Source organism: Heliangelus exortis, chromosome 3, assembly GCF_036169615.1.
Source record: "Heliangelus exortis chromosome 3, bHelExo1.hap1, whole genome shotgun sequence".
Classification (NCBI taxonomy): Eukaryota; Metazoa; Chordata; class Aves; order Apodiformes; family Trochilidae; genus Heliangelus; species Heliangelus exortis.
The window spans coordinates 50,028,825-50,047,305 of NC_092424.1; the positions used below are offsets into that span (position 1 = coordinate 50,028,825).

The 18,481-nt window shown below is 42.4% G+C and overlaps 1 protein-coding gene and 1 long non-coding RNA gene across 2 annotated transcripts in view; one reads left to right on the forward strand and one right to left on the reverse strand.

Annotated features, from left to right (window-relative positions):
- Positions 1-8,829: 8,829 nt before the first annotated feature.
- On the reverse strand, positions 8,830-10,471 carry LOC139795524 (uncharacterized). The gene is made up of 2 exons (XR_011725546.1): positions 10,033-10,471; positions 8,830-9,133 (listed from the first exon to the last, which is right to left on the reverse strand). It is a non-coding gene; the product is annotated as an uncharacterized lncRNA (long non-coding RNA).
- A 1,748-nt stretch (positions 10,472-12,219) lies between these two features.
- UST (uronyl 2-sulfotransferase) overlaps positions 12,220-18,481 on the forward strand; it is a 158,036-nt gene continuing 151,774 nt past the window's right edge. Inside the window, exon 1 of the mRNA XM_071740535.1 lies at positions 12,220-12,858. Within this exon, the coding sequence (XP_071596636.1) occupies positions 12,603-12,858 (256 nt within the window). The 5' untranslated portion in view covers positions 12,220-12,602. The remainder of the gene's footprint in view (positions 12,859-18,481) is intronic.

Here is an 18,481-nt window from a genome sequence, read left to right on the forward strand (position 1 = left end):
AAACCCTGTAAATAATCTAAGATTTGATTTTACAAATCAGTTCTGCCTGCAAGAAGTTTTGCAGTAGGAAATACTAGTGATTAAAATGTCAGCATGAAAGACTGCTGCAGGTTCTAACACTGTTATAACAGAATGTAATAATTATATGCTTGAAAATTCCACATAGTAACAAATACAAAGTTTAAATTATTTTAAAGAGGGGTTTCAACTGAAAATTAAAAAGCAGCACTAAGGTACAGCAAGGTGGTCTCCATATGTGGCCTTTTCTAAAATGAGAACATACTCTATAGCTGCCTTTGCAGCACATTTACCACCCTGGCAGCCAGGGGACCCATGTTTGGGGACAGTGTTATATTGTCTGTGTCTGGCTTTTGCAAAAATTGTACATACTCTGAACATCGTGCATGTGGAATTTTTTTAAGCACTCTCCTATTCTCAGTTATCTGCATTCTTCATTTCCCAGCCAGCCAAATCCCAATGTGACAGTTCCAATGAAAGCAGTTTTTCTCACTTTCTAGAGCATAACATGAAGGAAACAACATAATTCCTATAGGCTTTGCCTTATCTCTTCATGTACCTCTTGCTTTCAATGTAAGATCTACTCTTTTACTCCTGATAAGTCTAGTACTATTTTTAAGTGTGAAAGGAACATACTGCACCACACAGAAGTCACGGCTCAAAACTGAACTCTGCAATGGAAGTTTAGATTTATTTGATGGGCTATATCTTGTCTAAAAGATAAAATGACATTAAATGTATTTCACTTCTACCAAAATGTAGATTGTTGGACAATACTGGCAATGGAAAAAAATTTTGTGCTCTGAATTTGGAAATTTCCTTACTGGCTCTCTTTCTTCTCCGCCCCCCCCTCCCCCCCCCCTTTTTTTTTTTTTTTTTTTTTTTCCTATTTAGCATTTCCTTCCTATAATTTGCCTTCATTGAACTAGATGTGTATCTCCTTGCAAGAACACAGCAATTCCCATTTTGTTGTTGTTACAGATGTGTTCTTCACGCTTCAAGACTTCTGATATTTTTTTGCATCTTTCTCAAAAGCTTTTATTTGAAGCATTGCTGTCCCTGAAACAACTTGTTTAACAATTCCTCCTAGCTGGAAGAATTGCCAAAGTAGGCAAGGGATTATTCCTTTTGGCAACTAGGTAACAAAACATGCTCAGAGCACAAACCACCCGGCAGCCTCTCTGAAGCCAAGGGATGAGTTGCACGCAGCACATCCAGTGTCTCATCTCAGATTCTCCCCATAGATATTCCCAAAGCATTAACATGTTTTCATATTCACTTAGTGAAGTGCAGTTAGAGTTTAAATTAGGAGCCACAGGACAAATGTTGGGTATTCTCATCTTGCTAACATCAGCTACTCTTTGCCTCTTAGCAACTTAACATTCAGTGCCATAGGAGGGAGTAGATTTCTACTCACAGTAGAAATCACAGTATGAGTAATTTCCCTTGAAAAACAGAAGACAATGATGTAAATGTTAGAAAATGTTTCACAGTCCCTCTGCCAAACTTCCTTGGGATCCTCCAGTCCTGCTCTAATTTACAAAAGTCGTGAGCTATGCAGAAAAACAACACGTGGGGTACTCCTGTGCCTTCACCATTCACCTTTTAATGAGTCCCAACATTAAGCAATGTCATCCAAAGTCTTCTGAAATTATATTGATTTGTTTGCTTCCCAGTTTTCCTGGCCATAAAACTCCAGTAAAATTTCTACCATGGCCCCCTCTTGGTGTTTGTTGCTCAAGCAAACCTATTGATGAAAAAGACCTTTAAAGCTGAGCAGAGCCTGCAGATAAGAAGCAGAGGCATTCTAGGGGGTTCAGGTAGTGTGGGGGAATAATTTAAATTTTCATTTTTCTACCTGTCATTTATCAAAAAAAAGAGAAACAGTGAAAGGAACATCCATATGGCTGAGATACATAGGACTGCCTTCAGTGCATAGGACTGTCTTCAGGTGAGTTGTGACTCTGCCACAACAGTAAATAAGTTTCCCAAGGAAAGGGAAAAATCTTGAGAAAGCAACCTATAAAGCTGGTAGGCCAGGATTCACTTTTCTATAGACTTACTAGAAAGGTATATCTTTTCAAAGACTTGTAAGATCTGGAAGGATGTGAGCATTCGGCAGCTCATTTCTGCAAAGACTGGAAAGCAATTTATGTGAGAAGAATAATCAGTTGTTGAACTATCTAAGATTATGGCTTGAATCATCATCATGATACAGGTGTGGCTGTTAGGAGAGGAAGGCATATTGCTTCCTCACAACTGAGGGCAACAAGAGTCCTGACTTTAAGTATGCAGGGCAGTAAAACCAGAAGTTCAAAAGAGACAGGAGTAGGGGGAGAGACTGTAAGCTGGAAATATTCCAGAAAGGAACTTTAGGGAGACCACCAGGCCAAGTTTTTTATTTAATGGACTCATGCTGCAGATGGTACTCTAACCTCAAGCACTGAAACCTCAGCATTCTTGGGTTTAGGTATATAAAAATGGATAAATATAAGTAATAAAACTCTCAGCATGCTGTTTCAGCACTATGGCTAATAACTGGGCTTTTAGTTCTTGTGGATCCAAACCACACAAAATGGATTTAGACTACTATGTCCACAAACTGAGAGAAATTGAAATGTCTCAGCTGTAAGACTTGCAGTTACAAGAATCTCAGATGCCTATTAATATTAGAAATCTTGACTGTTAAGTAGTAGGTAATGAAAGTCTTCACTCATCTTATATTCCTTTAAGAATTCAGAGAACAGAAGTGAAAAGCCTTTTTTAAAAGAGAAAATACTGCAAAAGGGATATAGAAGAGATTGTATCCTCTGTAATAAGAGATGAATGTTTGTCATTAGTTTAATGAAGGGGCCCCAGAAACCTCCTGCACCCCCCATTAGTCCAACAGTTAGTCCATTGTATACATATACAATACACAGTCACTTGTCCTTGTGGGGGAATTACATCTGGGGCAAGTCTCAAGGCTAAAAATGGAGCCATTCCTACATTTCTAAAGCTTAGATTTAAAGTATGAGGATTTAAAAACAAATACAAACAAACAATCAAACTGAAAAACAGGAAAAAAAAAAAAAACTAAAAAACCCCAACAATGTTTGGGTTCCCTATTTTACTAAAATAATATCTCATCACTACAACAAACTTTCTCTTTTGGTTTGGCTGAGGCCTTGTTTTAACCATGCTTTATTTCTATCTCATATTTACATGTCTGGTTCAATGGAGAAGAATTTTCCAAATATCAGTGTTCAGGTTTGTAACTATTTGCCCTGGCTTGAACAAACATCCTACGTTTGTGAAAAGAAAAGCATTTGGGTCACCTGTGTGAGCAATACATGCAGTAATGAAAAGCAGGAAATTTTTAGCTTCCTACTTTAAGAAGAGTTAAAGATACAAGGCTGTAATTTTGCAGGAGAGCTTGAATATGGACAAAATTGCAGTTTATCCACTAGCTGCTATGATCAATAACTATATGGATGCTGATGTTGCAACAGTCAAGCAAATAACAAAGTAATTGTTAAAATATCCTCTCGGGGTGTAATTTGACTCTTGCAGAGACTGACAAGGCAATTAAATCGCTGGATTCAGTGGGAGAATCACACTTTTGACCCTATATTATAATTTCTTCCCCAGCACTTGTGTCTCATACGTTTGCAGTACAGCGCTGTTGTTTTCTCCTGGTCTGGGATCAGACACAGATGATTGCAGGAGGAATAATTCTTCATCATGCCAGGCTTGGCACTAGGAACCTAGGATGAGGTCCAGAAGAGTGGAGATGCAGCTGGTGCAATGTGCTGATTCTGGAGCAACAGCCTTGTCCTGTCCCCTTTCTCTTGTTACCTGTCCTGAAGGGAAGAGAGATTCACAGCGCACGTGACCTCTGTGTGTATTTCAGGGTTTTCATTATGCAATTCAGGGTGAGATTTCCTACCACATCTGTCATCTCCCATCCTTTAGCCCACGTAATACTCTAAAAATGTAGGAGTTCTGTAACTCACCTGAGGTGTGTTAGCAGGGACTGTCATACACAGTCCTTGCAAGAGTCTTTTGTCCATGGACAAACGTGGTTGTGAAATTGAAAGGCAAGACTGGGGAGAAGGAAATACGACCTTTCTATTACCATAAATTAGCAAATATTTTTTCATAAAGTTACAAATATACAGCCTTTTTGCTCTATGCTGTTTGAATAAGGCAGCAACACTTTAACCAGATCTTCAAAAGACGCTGTGTAATGTTCTCGTAAATGCAAATGATACGTGGTTGAGCCTGCTTGTGTTAATTTGAGACAAAAAGAGAAGGGAAAAATAAGGTGACATCTTTTGAAAAAGCTTCCTATAAGGGCAGTAGGAGCTGCCTTTACAAGGTGTGATGTTAAAGCCTGGCTTAGCTCAATCAGCAGCACACACACAGCCTGACTGAAATAGCTAAGGTTGCTGCAGCAAGAGGCAGGGCAGCAAAATACAGTGGAGAAAAAATACCAGCAGCAGTAACAGAGTCAATCTTTACTTCATCAAGCAACAAAATTGGACCAGTTGATCATAACTGATGCTCTGGTTTTTAAACTCAAGTCTCTCAATCAGGACATTACTCAGTTGAAGGTCCATTATAATGAGGATACATGCTTTCTTTTTCCACGAGAATTGGAAATAGTATGATCTAAGACTGACAACCCCAGCATCTGGGAGTGCTTAAAGCAGTTCATAGTTTTGCTCCAGTCACGTGGCTTTGGACAAAGACTGCAGAAAAACCAAATCAGTCCAGAGGAAGCCTTGATGCTGAGTAAAACTCAATAAATTGAGCAAGGAGCCTTTGATTCATTATAAATGAATGACATTCTTTCTCCTCTTGCAAATGCTTGCCTGCTATTTTAGTGTAAACATTCATGACTAAGTTAATTGAATTGCATCTTTTAATATCAATTTTATTGATTTTATTGCTCTGCTTTAGAGGTCCTAAATAATTTATTTTATATAGTCTAGTTTTTCAAGAGTCATTTTCATAGGCATTATCTACCAGATGTATTTTGTATAGGTTTAAAAGACAAAACAAAAAGGAAAAGCTAGCTGCATTCCAGAAACAGTGTTGCAAAAGAATCTCATTTAAAAGTGGGAGGAAATAGTTTATGATATGCAGATCTCCTTGCTGCTTTGTGTATTTCACATTTTAAGAGCAACATGAAATAGCAAGGCTAACAAGAATGAATTATTTAAATGAGACATATTCTTACTTAATTAAAAAAGTAAAGGTTCCGTATTTCTCACAGTTCTTCTGCAAGCTGGCACTGAATAAAACTCCTGACTGCACAGAATCACAATGAAACTTTACATACAGTTTAAAAACTTCCAGGTTTATATGTGCATGTGTCAAGGAAATGATAGGAAGCCAAGGTTATATATGTAACTGTCTGGGAAATGAGTCAAAATTAAGTTAGAAAAGAATTCCCTGGGCTATTGCATAAGCTGCTTGAACTAGTTTAAGTCATCGTTTAACACTTCATATATGTTTGTTTGCACACTTGTGTACAGGACAGTGTCTTCACCTTTGGTGCACCACTCTTTACCAGTCCCTTATAGGAGTGGAGAGTTATCAGATATTGTTCTGGCAATTTTAATATTACTCTGTTGGTTTGAAGTTTTTAAATTTTGACCCTTCATTTCAGTTCTCAACCATGTGTCACCACTCTACACTCAAAAGCTTCTTGACAAAACTGAGTGCCTAAAAGACCTCTGCAGCAAAAGCAAACAGTTCTGAAGTATGTTCCCTCTGCTGCAGCTCATGAGTGGTTTCTATAACCTGAAATATGATGCACTTCTGTTTGGGGTTGGAAGCAGCAGGGCTTTGGTAGCTAAAGGAGGAGCAAAGGCAGTTTCATGCAGCACATGCACTGTGGGACCACAACTTGTGGGAGGCTGGAAGATAAAGTGACCTGATTTACAGACCTGCCAGTGAACTTTATCTTGTGCCTCAGTGCCTTTTTTTGTACATCGCTTTTTCCAAAATTTGACCTACTATGTAATGACATCCCTATGGCAGATGATAGAAAAGCAGCCAATGCATGGCTGTATTTTTGTTTAATTTACAGTGTGAGGGATCTGTGCTAAAGAACTTGACATTTGCTGGCTTTTTTATATGTGAACAAATAGTTTTTCTGAAATAGTTTGATTACATGCAGTGTGTCTATGAATATTTCAGTGAAGTAACTTACAGCTTATGAGTTGTTTCATATATAAGGACTGAAAAAACATAGGGCCAAATTTACTGAGGGGTTTAGACCCCCAGTTGTTGACAGCTGCTTTTGAAAATCCCACCTAGAGCCTGAGACTGCTGAGGATTAAATGTACCACACTGTGGCCTATTATCCCCACCCCACTCAGAAGGAATTTTCTTCTTCACTCCTGTAATTGCACATCAGCTCTCCACTTTACACTACACATTAGATGTAGTAGGATCTTCTCTGTTTTTGTCTTTGGTGCATCACTCTTTTCCACTCCCTCATATGAATCTGCTTCACACATCTTTCCTTTAGTTGTTTTCACTCTGGCTTTTCACCCCTCTCTTACCTTCCTCCTCCCCAAAGCCCTAAAACAAAAAACCAAACAAGATAGAGAGTTTTCTCCTTCTGGCTGGAGTCTTCACCTGCAGGAAAGGGAAATTTTCATTGTAGATCTACCTTATTTGATAAGACATCAGTGGTGGTGTGGCCATCAACAGAATATTAGGAGTTAGAATAATAATTTTAGAAGTGGTGTCTGAGTCTGAGATTATTTATAGCCTAGATTAAATTACTTTGTCTGACAAAGTCTCTTCATCCTTCTGTGTTATTCCCAGCTGCAAGACCAGTGCATCTCTCCATGCATTAGCTTACCTCTCCCCAAAGTTTTTTTTACTCTGATAGAGAACGTAGTACACTACAGGGAGCTGTAAACTGACTCTGGGACTGGTCAAGGTAAACCAGTGCCAGAAGGCTCTGCCCATCCTGGCTGATCCTGCAGAGAGCCCTGCACTAACCCTGCTCTGCTGCTCCCTGATATTACTCCAGGATAACTGTGCATGGAGCTGCATGCATGCAGCCACTCATTTGGAGGTAGCTGTGTGTTTCTAACATTTTTTTGCATTTCCTGAATTTAGACATTAATGGCTATCTGCTTTAATTAATGCCTAATTAGCACTAGAGCTGTGTTTTTCCCACTTGACTGTCTTCCTCTTGTCATGTCTAAATCTGTTCAGTGCATCATATGGTGTTACTCTGTTAACTGTCTAAGCAAAAGTAGCTTTTAATGGATCTGCTGTGTGAAACCTCATGTATACACATTGCTACTTCTGCCTTCCTATTAGAGGTTTCTGCAGACAAATGCAGGAATTAGACTGCTATTGGAAAATCAATACAAAGACGACACAAAGTCACAGGGAACTCAGCTGGGGGGTTCTGAGTGGATATATATAAGAGGAAAGGATTGATCACCAAGACCATGCATTAAGCAACATCCTCTTGTATCTCTAGCTTCAGTTGCCTCTTCTGCATGATATGCATGCTGGTTAAAAATTAAAGCATCATGGTTGAATTCACTTGCTACCCATTTTCTGATTAAATTAAGCAAATAAAGAAAAACAGTGATATCAGGAGTTAAGATAGCCCTGTGAGCACTGCTTTGCTGGAGCCAGCAGCTGCAAGGGATTAATATAAATACTTTTTGATAAATCCATCACACTCTGAGTGATGTTGATAGAACATGCTCCTGTAATTCCAAATACCGTTTCAATTACTGATTATAAATACCTCTTCTGAAGTGAACCTGCTCCCTCAGAGTGTCAGTAAGCTTTATCATCTGGCAAAAAAAAGTATTTCTCTGTCTTCAGATATTTACTGTCATATTTTTCCCTAGAGTATATTTCCGAACCTTCCACAAAGGACAGAAATTAATACAAATCAGCCAGCACAGGGATGCAATTCCAGTTCAGTCAATGCAGATGAAACTTGCAAGCATTCTATATGCATTAAATAAAAAGGTATGGTGCACCCTTATTTGATCTCCATCAAATTATCAGCTGTTGCTGAATAAAGCAAAATAAAGCCTGCACAGTTGCCATCAATTACTCTGTTATGCTCTCAGCCCTTTCTGAATCTGAGAGTGCTGGAGTAATCTAAAGCTGTGATCTCTCATGGTGCTTCTCAGATGACATTACATTATTCTGTCAGATCAGTGAACCTGTACTCAGTGAAGCCTTGCATCTAAATGTCCTCTGTCTTTACTGTCTTGTGAAAATTAATGCCCAGACTATACTTTATCCCTTTCTAGTTGTTTATACCTTTGCAAACTGCCTATTCTCAAATATCCCCCATTGAGGAATTTTGTTTAGTGAGAATTTATTTAGAGAATTTATTTAGAAAATGCCAACAAATAATGTTTACATGTTTCTAAGAATGCAGGAAAGATGTTTTGCCTGTGTTAGAAATAAAATCCTACCACTGCAAAAATGTGAAATTTTAGTGCATCTGTTCCTTGGAGCACTGGTGTTTTGGTTTTTCGGTGTGTAGGATTTTGCTATTCCCATGGAAGAGTAGGGATCACTGCAAAACCTCAAAATATGTGGGCTCATTAAAAGAGGGCTGCAGCACCCCAGCAGCCTGGAGCAGATGTTACCAAACAAGACGCTAGCAACATGGGCTCCAGATCTTGAGTGTAGTGCCCAGCTGCCAAGAAATTACATTTGGGCTGGCTGGGAAGCAAACCCAACTAACCAGGGGTGTAACCCATGCACAACATGGCAAAGCAAGTATCTCTGGTGAGAAATGCCAGACGCAACCTCTACACGTGCTTTATCTTGCTTGTCTCTTCAGTTGTTTCTGAATCTGCCCATTTGGAGTTATGAATCATTAGCTCAGGAATCTCTTGCACAGAATCAATACTGACCCACGTAGAAATTTTCAGCAGCTCTCTCTCTGATCTTTTCATTGTATGGAGCGTCCTCTTCCAGCCCTGGTGAAGGGCTTCTGTGCTTCAAAATGTCCTTCTTGCTGGAACCATTGTAGCCAGGAGGAGGGTTCACTCTGAACAAAAGCTGGACTGGGACTGGATGAGGTCATGGAAGGAAACAGATTTGGACAAAGATACTGGATCTAGGAGAGGAGGAAAAAAAAGAGTGGGACAAGGTCAAGGCAGGCAGGGGGTGAGGACTGCAGCAGTGAATACCACTTTGAGAATGAGTGATTTTGTGTCTGCGAGCACCACGGCATTCCTAAGTGATGTCAAGCAGATTACTTGAACCACAGGTGGTCACCGAATGCTCTTTTTATGCTTGGTGTTCAGTCTGAGAGCCTGGGGTCTGCTTTGTAGAAGTAGTTAGCATTCACAGCTGTGTATGAAGTCAAAGGGAACTGTGCATTGAATATACAGAGTGCTGCATAATGCTAACTGTTTCACCAAGGCAAACTCCAGTAATCTTGGGGCTGGCAACCAAAATTAAAAGCTACATTTAACCTTAATCTCTCCGTGGCTCATTTTCCAATCAGTACAATGGTGATATTAGCTACATCTCATGGAAGTAATTCATAAGCGTTAATTAAAAGCTGAAGGTACTGCAACAATGAATGCTATAGAAAAGCCTCCTATGTTGTTAATAATTCAACACTACAAGCAGGATTTTTATAGCTTTAGACAAAGCCCAAGGACATATGTTGAAGAAAGAGATTAAAAATAAACTGAAAATCTGCACATACAGTGAACAGTGTCTGTTCCATGTACTGTATGTAGCAACAGTCTTCTGAGCTAAAACAATATAATCACACAATTAAAGGATAAATTTTAAGTCAAACCCTCAACAAGTCAGAACAAGTTTGTCTGAAAAATCCTACCTTTGGATTATCATAAAATAACTAATTTTACAGCACTAATTTCACAGCAACTAATAATAACTAATAACTAACTTTACACTAATTTTACAGTAAATAATTTATGCATTTAAAATCCATGCAACAGCAGCAAAGATTTCTGTTTTTTTCTTCCTGTCAATTTTTACCTGTCAATGCTTAGAAATATGGCAAGAACTCTCAACAGTGCAGTCTTCTTGCTGAAATTGTAACCCATTGATTGGTCTTGTTTCCATTTTTTTTTTTTTAAAGCCTTTTTCCTGGAGATCAAAGGCATTCTTTGCAACCAGAAAAACACAAAAAACCATAAAGATTTATTGATTCACCTTACAGGTGTTGTCTGTCTTGTCATCAAAGCATCCATTTTTCTCAAATGTTCAGTGTAAGTGCTAACCTGTTTCTCATGTGCAACAGGAACTAAGCTGCTAAACAAATCTGTAGTGTGCTCATTACAAACAAGCCAATAGACACAGAGTATCCAAAAGTATATAAACCAAAGCAAAACATCCATGGCAGGAGAGCATGTTAAAAAAGCCTCTGATACTTCCTAAGTGTTTCAAAGGAATGGTCGTGAAAATTAAGTAGTAGTTCAACCTGACTCTATCTGGTGAAAGTTATTGGATATTTCTGTTTAAAGTGAACCGCAGTCCTAAAGGTTTACCTTGTGCTGTCTCATATTACTTTTTGCTTTGTCAAAAATAAAGTGTCATTCCTAACTTTGTCCTTACTCCAGGTTTTGTGTAAGATTGTGAAGGATCTGTGCAGTGATGCTGTAGAACTCCCAAACTCCCTGAGAAGGTCTGCTCTTTCAGCACGCACGTGGATTATTTTTTTTTTTTATTTTATTTTTTTTTTTATCAAGAAACACCATGGGATTGGTTATTTATTGTCAGATTCTGGCTTTGTGCTCTTGACCACACCAGCAAGATTAATTTCTATATGTCAGCAGATGCCCTTTGCTGATGGATGCCAGCAACAAAACGAAGCCAGTAAGTGTAGGTAAGATTCAGGCATTCACCCAAGCCTTTCAGTAAGTGGCAAAACCATCTGAATGCAGTCTTCTGAGTAAAATTTCCAGCTGCAAGTGCGCTTATGAGATTATGAGTCAGCCCCCCTAAATCAGGCTGCATTTTTTAAGCCTAAAAAGGAAAAGGGTGATTGCTTTTTAATTTCTGACCTGGAGAGTTGCACTTGGATCATGATTTCCCACTTTTCTCCCTAACCACAATGAATAGAACTTGCTGTTGCTTAGAAATGAAGAGTCTCATGTGACCCCATGAGCAGGATCTTGGGGAAGGCCCCTCTTCCAGATAGTTCCATAAAACAAAATGGTGAATTGGCAGTACCATCCCAAGCCCTCCTCGCTCCACTGCTGTGCTGGCAATGCAGCCACATGAGAGAATGAAATGTATTTCTACTTCAGACAATGTGTAAGGATAAGAATAGCTCCAAATAAGCCATCAGGACATATTGGGGACATATGTTGTATAAAGAGGATGAAGCTATTAAACAGCTTGGTGCTGAGCAAACACCATGCACCCTACACACGGCGGGAAGTGGTTCCTAGGAGAAATGGCATGATCGAGTAATTAGAGGCGTTACCCTAAACCATATGTACAAGGGGGTCAAACTAAGGTTGCATGAACCATCTTAATTTTGTAATTTCCGTACTTGTCTAAAGCCTTGTCGCTTCTAGATGACAGCCCTGCTTTTATCACCCCAGCAAAGCCACAACGAGAACAGCTGTCCCTCTCTTCTCTTCCACCACCACTGATGCTATAACGGCACCGTATTTTAGTGCTGCATTAGCCTTGCTTTAATCACCAGAATATTAAACCCTTCTACTGCTATCAATCATCCCTGCAAGGAAAGGTTTGCCAGTCCTAATATAGCGTGTGTGGGTCGTTGGGGCCTTGACAAGACGAGACCCCTCGCCCAGGCCGCGGAGAGGTGTCCCGGGGTCTTCCCCGGAGGTAAAGGCGTGGGCAGGGGGGCCAGGGCGGTGTTTTGGGCAAGGCAGGCCCAGCCACTACTCCCCGCGGTGCCGCCTGTGAAGGGAAGTGCGGGAAGCACCGTCGCAGCCTCTGCCCCACGGACACCGGTCCCGCGGGGCAGCCTGGGGCGGGCTAAGCCCGGGCAGGTGGGTCAGGGCGGGCCGGGACCCGCCGCAGCCAGGCCGGGGGGACGGTGGCGCCCGGCGGCGCCCGCAGGGGTCGCTCGCGCGGAGGCAACGGGCGCGTCGCGGGGAGCGAGGAGTGGGGCGGGCCGGGGCCGGGGCTGGGGCCGGGGCCGGGGCCGGCCCGGGTGGGCGGGCGGGCGGCGGGTCCGAGGCCCGGGCGGGCCAGGGGCGGCGGGGACGGGCGGCGCGCACAAGTCGGCCGCGAGTTGCAGGCGGTCGGCGGCGGAGCGCTGGCTGTAACTTGACACCGGAGCGAGAGGCCGAGCGAAGAGAGGAGCGAGAGCGGCGGCGGAGGAGGAGAGGAGCCCCAGGGAGCGGGATGGTGACCACCTCCTTCCCCTCCCCTTAGCGGCGCTCCGCAACAGCCGCCGCCGCAGCGCCGGGGACTCTCGCCCGCCCCGAGCAGCTGGCGATGGGAACGGGACGGGTCCCCTGAGCTCCCGGGAACTTTCCCCGCCGCGGGCAGCCGGAGCCGAGCAGGCGGATGGAGGATGCGCTTTCCCCGGCGGGCTGCGTGACCCGACGGAGGCGAAGGGGAGGATGAAGAAGAAGCAGCAGCACGGCGGCGGGGACTGCACGGCGCCCCGGCCCCCCGCGGCGGCGGCGGCGGCGGGAGGGGGCCTGGGCCAGGGCGGGGGTTGGAAGAGGCGTCGGCCCCTCTCGCTGCTGCCCTTCCTCTCGCTGCGCGACTACGGCTTCTGCATGGCCGCCTTGCTGCTCTTCTGCCTGGGTTCCCTCTTCTACCAGCTCAACGGGGGCCCCCCGCACTTTCTGCTGGACCTGCGGCACTATCTGGGTAAGGGCGGCTGGCGGCGGGGACTTGTTGCGGCTCCTCCTTGCCCCCCAGGGTGGAAGGGTGTGCGGCCGCGGGTCTCCCCGGCTTCCCGGGCAGCGGGAGCGGGGCCGGGGCTGCCCGGCAGGGGTGGGCGGGCGGGGTGGCGAGGGCTGACACCAAGGTGGGAAGGGCCGACGGCGCCCTAGGAACCAAGGCGTGGGTGTGCGCCCTTTGGGAAGTTCATTTTGGAGAAAGGCCGGGTGCCCGTGAGACCCCTCCTCAGGCCCGAGACAGCTCGGTGTCCAGGGGCGGCTCTTTGTCTGCCCGGTGACTGTAGCAGAGCGCGGTCTGCCAGCTACCTTTTGCCGGCAGGTCGGGTGTGAGGCGGTAGCGGAGCGGAGGGGAGGCCGGGCGGGGAGCGGGGAGCTCCGGCACAGCTGTCCCGGGCCTGACAGCGCCAGCCCGGGTGGGCGCAGGGCTCTGCGGCGGTGTGTGTGTGTTAGGGGAGGACGGCGTTACAGGTGGCTTCTGCCAGGAGATGCTGTTGGAAAAAAACGACCATTCAAACAAACAAAAAAAAACCCCAAACCCCAAACACAACTACTTCCTGAAGCGAGTATCCATCCACGTGCTGCTGCTGAGTGCCTCAGGAGGGAGAGGTGTGTGCTAGCGGGGTCAGGGCAGCACCTGACTTGGCTCCGGCGCTTCGCCGCAGCCAGTGCCTGACCCCGAGGCAGGGTGCGAGCCCCGCGTTGTGGCCTGTAGCCCTCATCCTCACGCTGACCACAAGTTTGCGCGTGGTTTTTCTTTGTGCCCGTTTTCCACATCGCTAAATGTGGCTTCCCTGCCTAACGGAGAAGTTATAAAAAAAAAAAAAAAACAAAAAACCAAAAACAGAATGTATCATGAGGTCATGTAAGTACTGCAGGCTGGCAGGGCCAGTTCAAATAGGGAACAAAAACTAAGGGTTTATGTGTAGGGGAGGATTGCTACAGAACAATTTGTGGTGTGAGTTTTTTACCGCATCAGCTACCCTGTGTTATTTGTCTGTGAAGGTAAGTGGTACTCACTGGGAGAAGAAAAAGGGACAGGGCTAGATTGCAAACAAAAACGTAGTCCTTGTATTTCAGAAAAAGCTGAAAATCCATACCTGGTTTTATGAACGTTTCGGGAACGCAATTCAGGGTATGTGTGTGTGGCTTTTCTTTACGGTTAAGCTATCCCGTGTCTTCAGTTAACTGATGAGAGGGTACGGAGAGGACAGAGCCAGGTTCCTCTGGGAGGTGCACAGCAGTAGGACAAGAGGCAACAGGCAAAATTTGCAATAAGGGAAATTCTACTTAGAAAAAAAATTTCAACGTGAGGCTGGTCAGACAGTGGGACAGGCTACCCAGGGATGTTGAGATGTCCTTGCAGATATTTAGAACCCAGATGGACAAGGCACTGAGCAACCTGAGTTTAATTGTCCCTGTTTTGTTGGAATGATAGGGCCAGCTGAACAGAAGTACCTTCCAGTTCATGTTATTCTGTGATTCTGCTCTTAACTGGAGGAGAAAAAATCAGTGAAAATTGAAAAATCAGTGAAAAGTGAAGACAGGAGAAGAAGAAACACTTTAAATATTATTTCCCAAACACAAAAGAGTATTGCCTTTTGGGCTTGGGTTTTAATAACTTTTCTTCCTTTACTGTTACAATTAGGAAGAAATTCCTCCATTAGAGAGGAAATGGACAAAGTTTCCACCAAGGCAGAAGCATATTTTGCTTCCAATTCATTGACTTTTGAAGTAGATCAAGGACCGATCCCTCTTATTCAGAGGAGAGTTGATATCAATTAACAATTAAAAATTTTAATCTTGCTCAAGGGTGGATGTTGCTTGGCTTATGTAGGAATAAACTGTGAGAAACGTGGGGTTATGCAGCTTCTCGCTTTGTGGCCTTTTGACTGTTTTGAGGGGTCAGGGAAATAAAACTAGGATCTGCTTCCCTAATCACTGTATCCAGCAGTTGTGTCTCTGCTGGAATATCTTCTGAGGCTTGCACATGAAAGGCTTGGAAACCACTGCGTCTTGGTGAATGGGTTGTGATCATTTTTGTACAAGTGCAGAAGAGCCTTTATTGTGTGTCTGAACTTGATGAGCCTCTGGGGAAGAAGCACAGTCTTGTTTGAAAATAGGTTTTTTGTGTGGTTTTTTTGTGTGGTTTTTTTGTTGTTGTTTTTTTTTGGGTTTTTTATGTGTTGACTCCTCTCAGGAGAAAGTAGACAGATCTATTAATATCTATCCTTTAATAAAATTCTGCACGTTGTATCAGCTAGTATAGGAGTTTCCTCTCTGTGACTGGGTCACCTGGGATTTTGAGAAGACAAGGACTTGTCTGGCATCCTACAACAGGACAGTGACTAGAAGGGAAGCAGAATCCTTGTGGCTGAAAACCTTAATCTTCACTGAACTAGCTGTGCTGCTGCCTGGAACATCTTTTGCCTGGATGCTAAGGTGCATGGTTGCAAGCTGTTTTCGAAAGTTATTTTACACTTTGTGTAAAATGGTGTACGGTTTCTCTTGAGCTGTCAAAAGATATCCTCGTGGATGACAAAGTTGAAGACTTCTGTTGTACTGAGTGTAGGTTTTGCAAGAATGTTGAGTACTCCTTGGGATACCCAACTGGCAAGGTTTGCAAATTATGAACATTTTTTTTGGTTTGGTTTGGTTTTGTTGGTTTTTTTGTTGTTGTTTTTTTTTTTTTTACATCTGCTTGTTTTCCAGGGGACTAGTAGAAGTGTTGGGAGGAATAGGTATTGGACATCCAGTCCAACTAACTTCCAAAGCCCTACATTTTTATATGTGTCTTTTACACAACAGTTGGACTAGTCAAGTCTCTTGACATTTAAAAAATTAAACTTTTTTTTTTTCCCCTGAAGCCACAGACTTGGTGTACAAGCAACTCTTTCCCTCATTCCTTCCAACCCACAATTTATGGTGTTAAAATTTAAATCCCCAAGCAGAAAGGAGCAGTTCATTTGCAAACTATTTTTGCAATGTGTGAATTTTGCAAGCACCCTTTTTGCATTTAAATCTGCAAAACCCAAGAAGGACCAAAGGGAAAATTGGTTTATCTGTTTAACTACTTTGGGAAACTTTGTTTAACTACAACATGGGAAAGTGTCATCTTGTCTGACTTTGAGCTCTTTATTTGTACTACAAGTTTCAGTGTGTTGCTCATGGTTAGTTATGTTACTCTGGAGGGAATGGTTGAATGTTTTTTTTACCTCAGGACTTGGTAACAACACAAACTTCACAGTGCAGATAGAAACTACATCTGCATCAGGCAAGTGTGTGCATAAAAGAAAACCTAGGCAGTGTGAAAAAAATTTAGGTCAATAAACTAATTTTGTTCTTAAGCATGCATCACACTGAGGAGGAGGGATAAGTTTATTTTCAAGGGAATTAAGTGTGAAGATTTGCTAATTCTATGACCCTTACCTTTGGTGGTGGTAGGGATAAGTATATTTGCAGAATATTCAGACTATTAGTAATATTTTTTTCTCCTGGACCAATTTCTCTTGTGCCCTGAAACAGCTACTCTGATGTCCTGTCCATATGTATCTCTTTTTTTGTTTGATTGCCATACTGACTGTGGGGAATGTTTTGTAAGAGCGTTCTTGCTCCTTGTAATGGAGGAAGGTAGATATATTTAGTATTTCCACTTTGCATTGCCTTCTCTTCTCTTGTAAAACTCTAGCAGAGTCGTATGGAGCAAATGAGAGTAGATGTGAGGCTATACTTTGTTATTTATACCACTCTGACTTAAAGTGCATAATAGTTCAGAGAACAGAAAGGTCTGTGGGAAGCTAATGGTTGCTGCTGTCTGTTTTGGCTGTGATTCACAGGAGCACAGCTCAAGTTGCAGAGTGTAGTCATCCCATCAAGATAGATCTAGGGCCCTGGTTTTCAGCATGTTGTTGAGGGTATTGACATTAGTGGTTCTAAAGAACCTAGAATTAGTGGGTCTAAAGAATTAGACATTCTAAAGAATCTATAGAAGATACTCAAAAGCGTGGCTGTTGCCAGTAGGGTCAAATTTACTGTATGGGGGTGCATACCACTCCTGGACCATTCATGAGTGTCAAAAAACCTAGAAGATAACTGCTGGGCTTTCTAGTAATTAACTGCTGTATTGGGACTTGCACAATGTCTATGAGGTCTTGCTTGTTGATTCTGCCAAGGTAGTCCTGGCTCACTACTGAAAAACCAACTCCAGCAGTGGGAGGAAGTGAGAAGAGTCTTCCCTTAGATTAGTAAGGTAAAAATCATAAATCTTAGACAGCCCTGTGGCTTTTGGGGAACACACTGGAGATTCTTCCCCTGCATCTGCAGTGGTTTTGCATAGTTTTATTCTTCCCTGTTTTGGCTTGTTATATATATATGTCAGAATACAGAAATTAGTATTACCAGGGGCTGAGGCAACCCTCAAATAGCCCATTCAAAAAGAAATAAAAATAGAAATCTTTGATCTCCAGTCTTTGCAGTGCAAATTTGTTGTTCAGGTCAATTAAAGCAATGTCCCTGTCGAACTCCCCAGGAGCCTGCCAACAAGTATGCTGGTTCGGTTGCATGTGGAAGTTGCCTGTGCTGAGGCTTCCAATGAAGACAGAAAACTTATGTGGCCAGATGTGTTCTTCAGACAATCTGTAAATTACTCCCTACTCTCACTCCTCATACCACTGGAAGCTCTCAGATATTTTGGCCAGCTGTGCTCTGTGGGCTTAAAGTTGTCACAACAGCAGTTATGTTTACTTTGGACACATGGAATATATAACCATAATTCTGTCAAATGGAAGAAACAATTGTATTTGGGGAGGTTGCAGGAAAAACCTTCAAAATGTTTAAAACTTAACACAAAGTGAAACATTTTCATTTTTTTCTAGCTGAGATATGTAAATTGACTTTATTTCAGTTTTGAGTTTGGTTTTTGCACTTTTTTTTTTACTTTTTTTTTTTCTCCTTTCAAAGTGGCTTGGCTTTTTCCCTTAACGTGTTAAAGAGAGAGACAACAAAGACGCTGATTATCCAAGGCAAACAATAAAAGTGACAGACAGTGTTTTGCATAGAAATTTTATTCCTAAGCTGTAGAAGGGAATGCAGGAAACAGCAGTTGTTTTTTTGGGGGCGGTGCATTAGGTTTGGGGTTTTTATTCAGGTAATACTGATTTTTATCTTAAACGATGGAAAGCACATTTTTCAGGGCAAACTTGTCTAAATAATAAAAGCACCCACATTGTTCTTCTGTGCGTTAAATTATTTTTCTGATTGTGTAGTTTCATTGCACTTGTAATTTATTGCATTTTAAAATTCATTAACATTGTAAGGAGATGAAAGGTCGTTTAGAAGCTGCTTCCAAAAGCCTTGAAAAGAGGGTCTGAAACAGCATGACAAGTGTGTAGGTTCATCTTTCTTAACTAACTTTTCAATTGCATTTGGACTTGCTTAATTTGCTTTTGTGAATGTGATATGTATTATCTTTTAGATAAAATATGTTTGGACATCCACTTGCTTAGCTCTCAAGTTGTGAGCTTTTTTTGGAAGACAAAAGACTTGCCTCATCTCCAAGAAGCTTTTTTTAAAAGGCTGTATGCCTTGCTCATTGT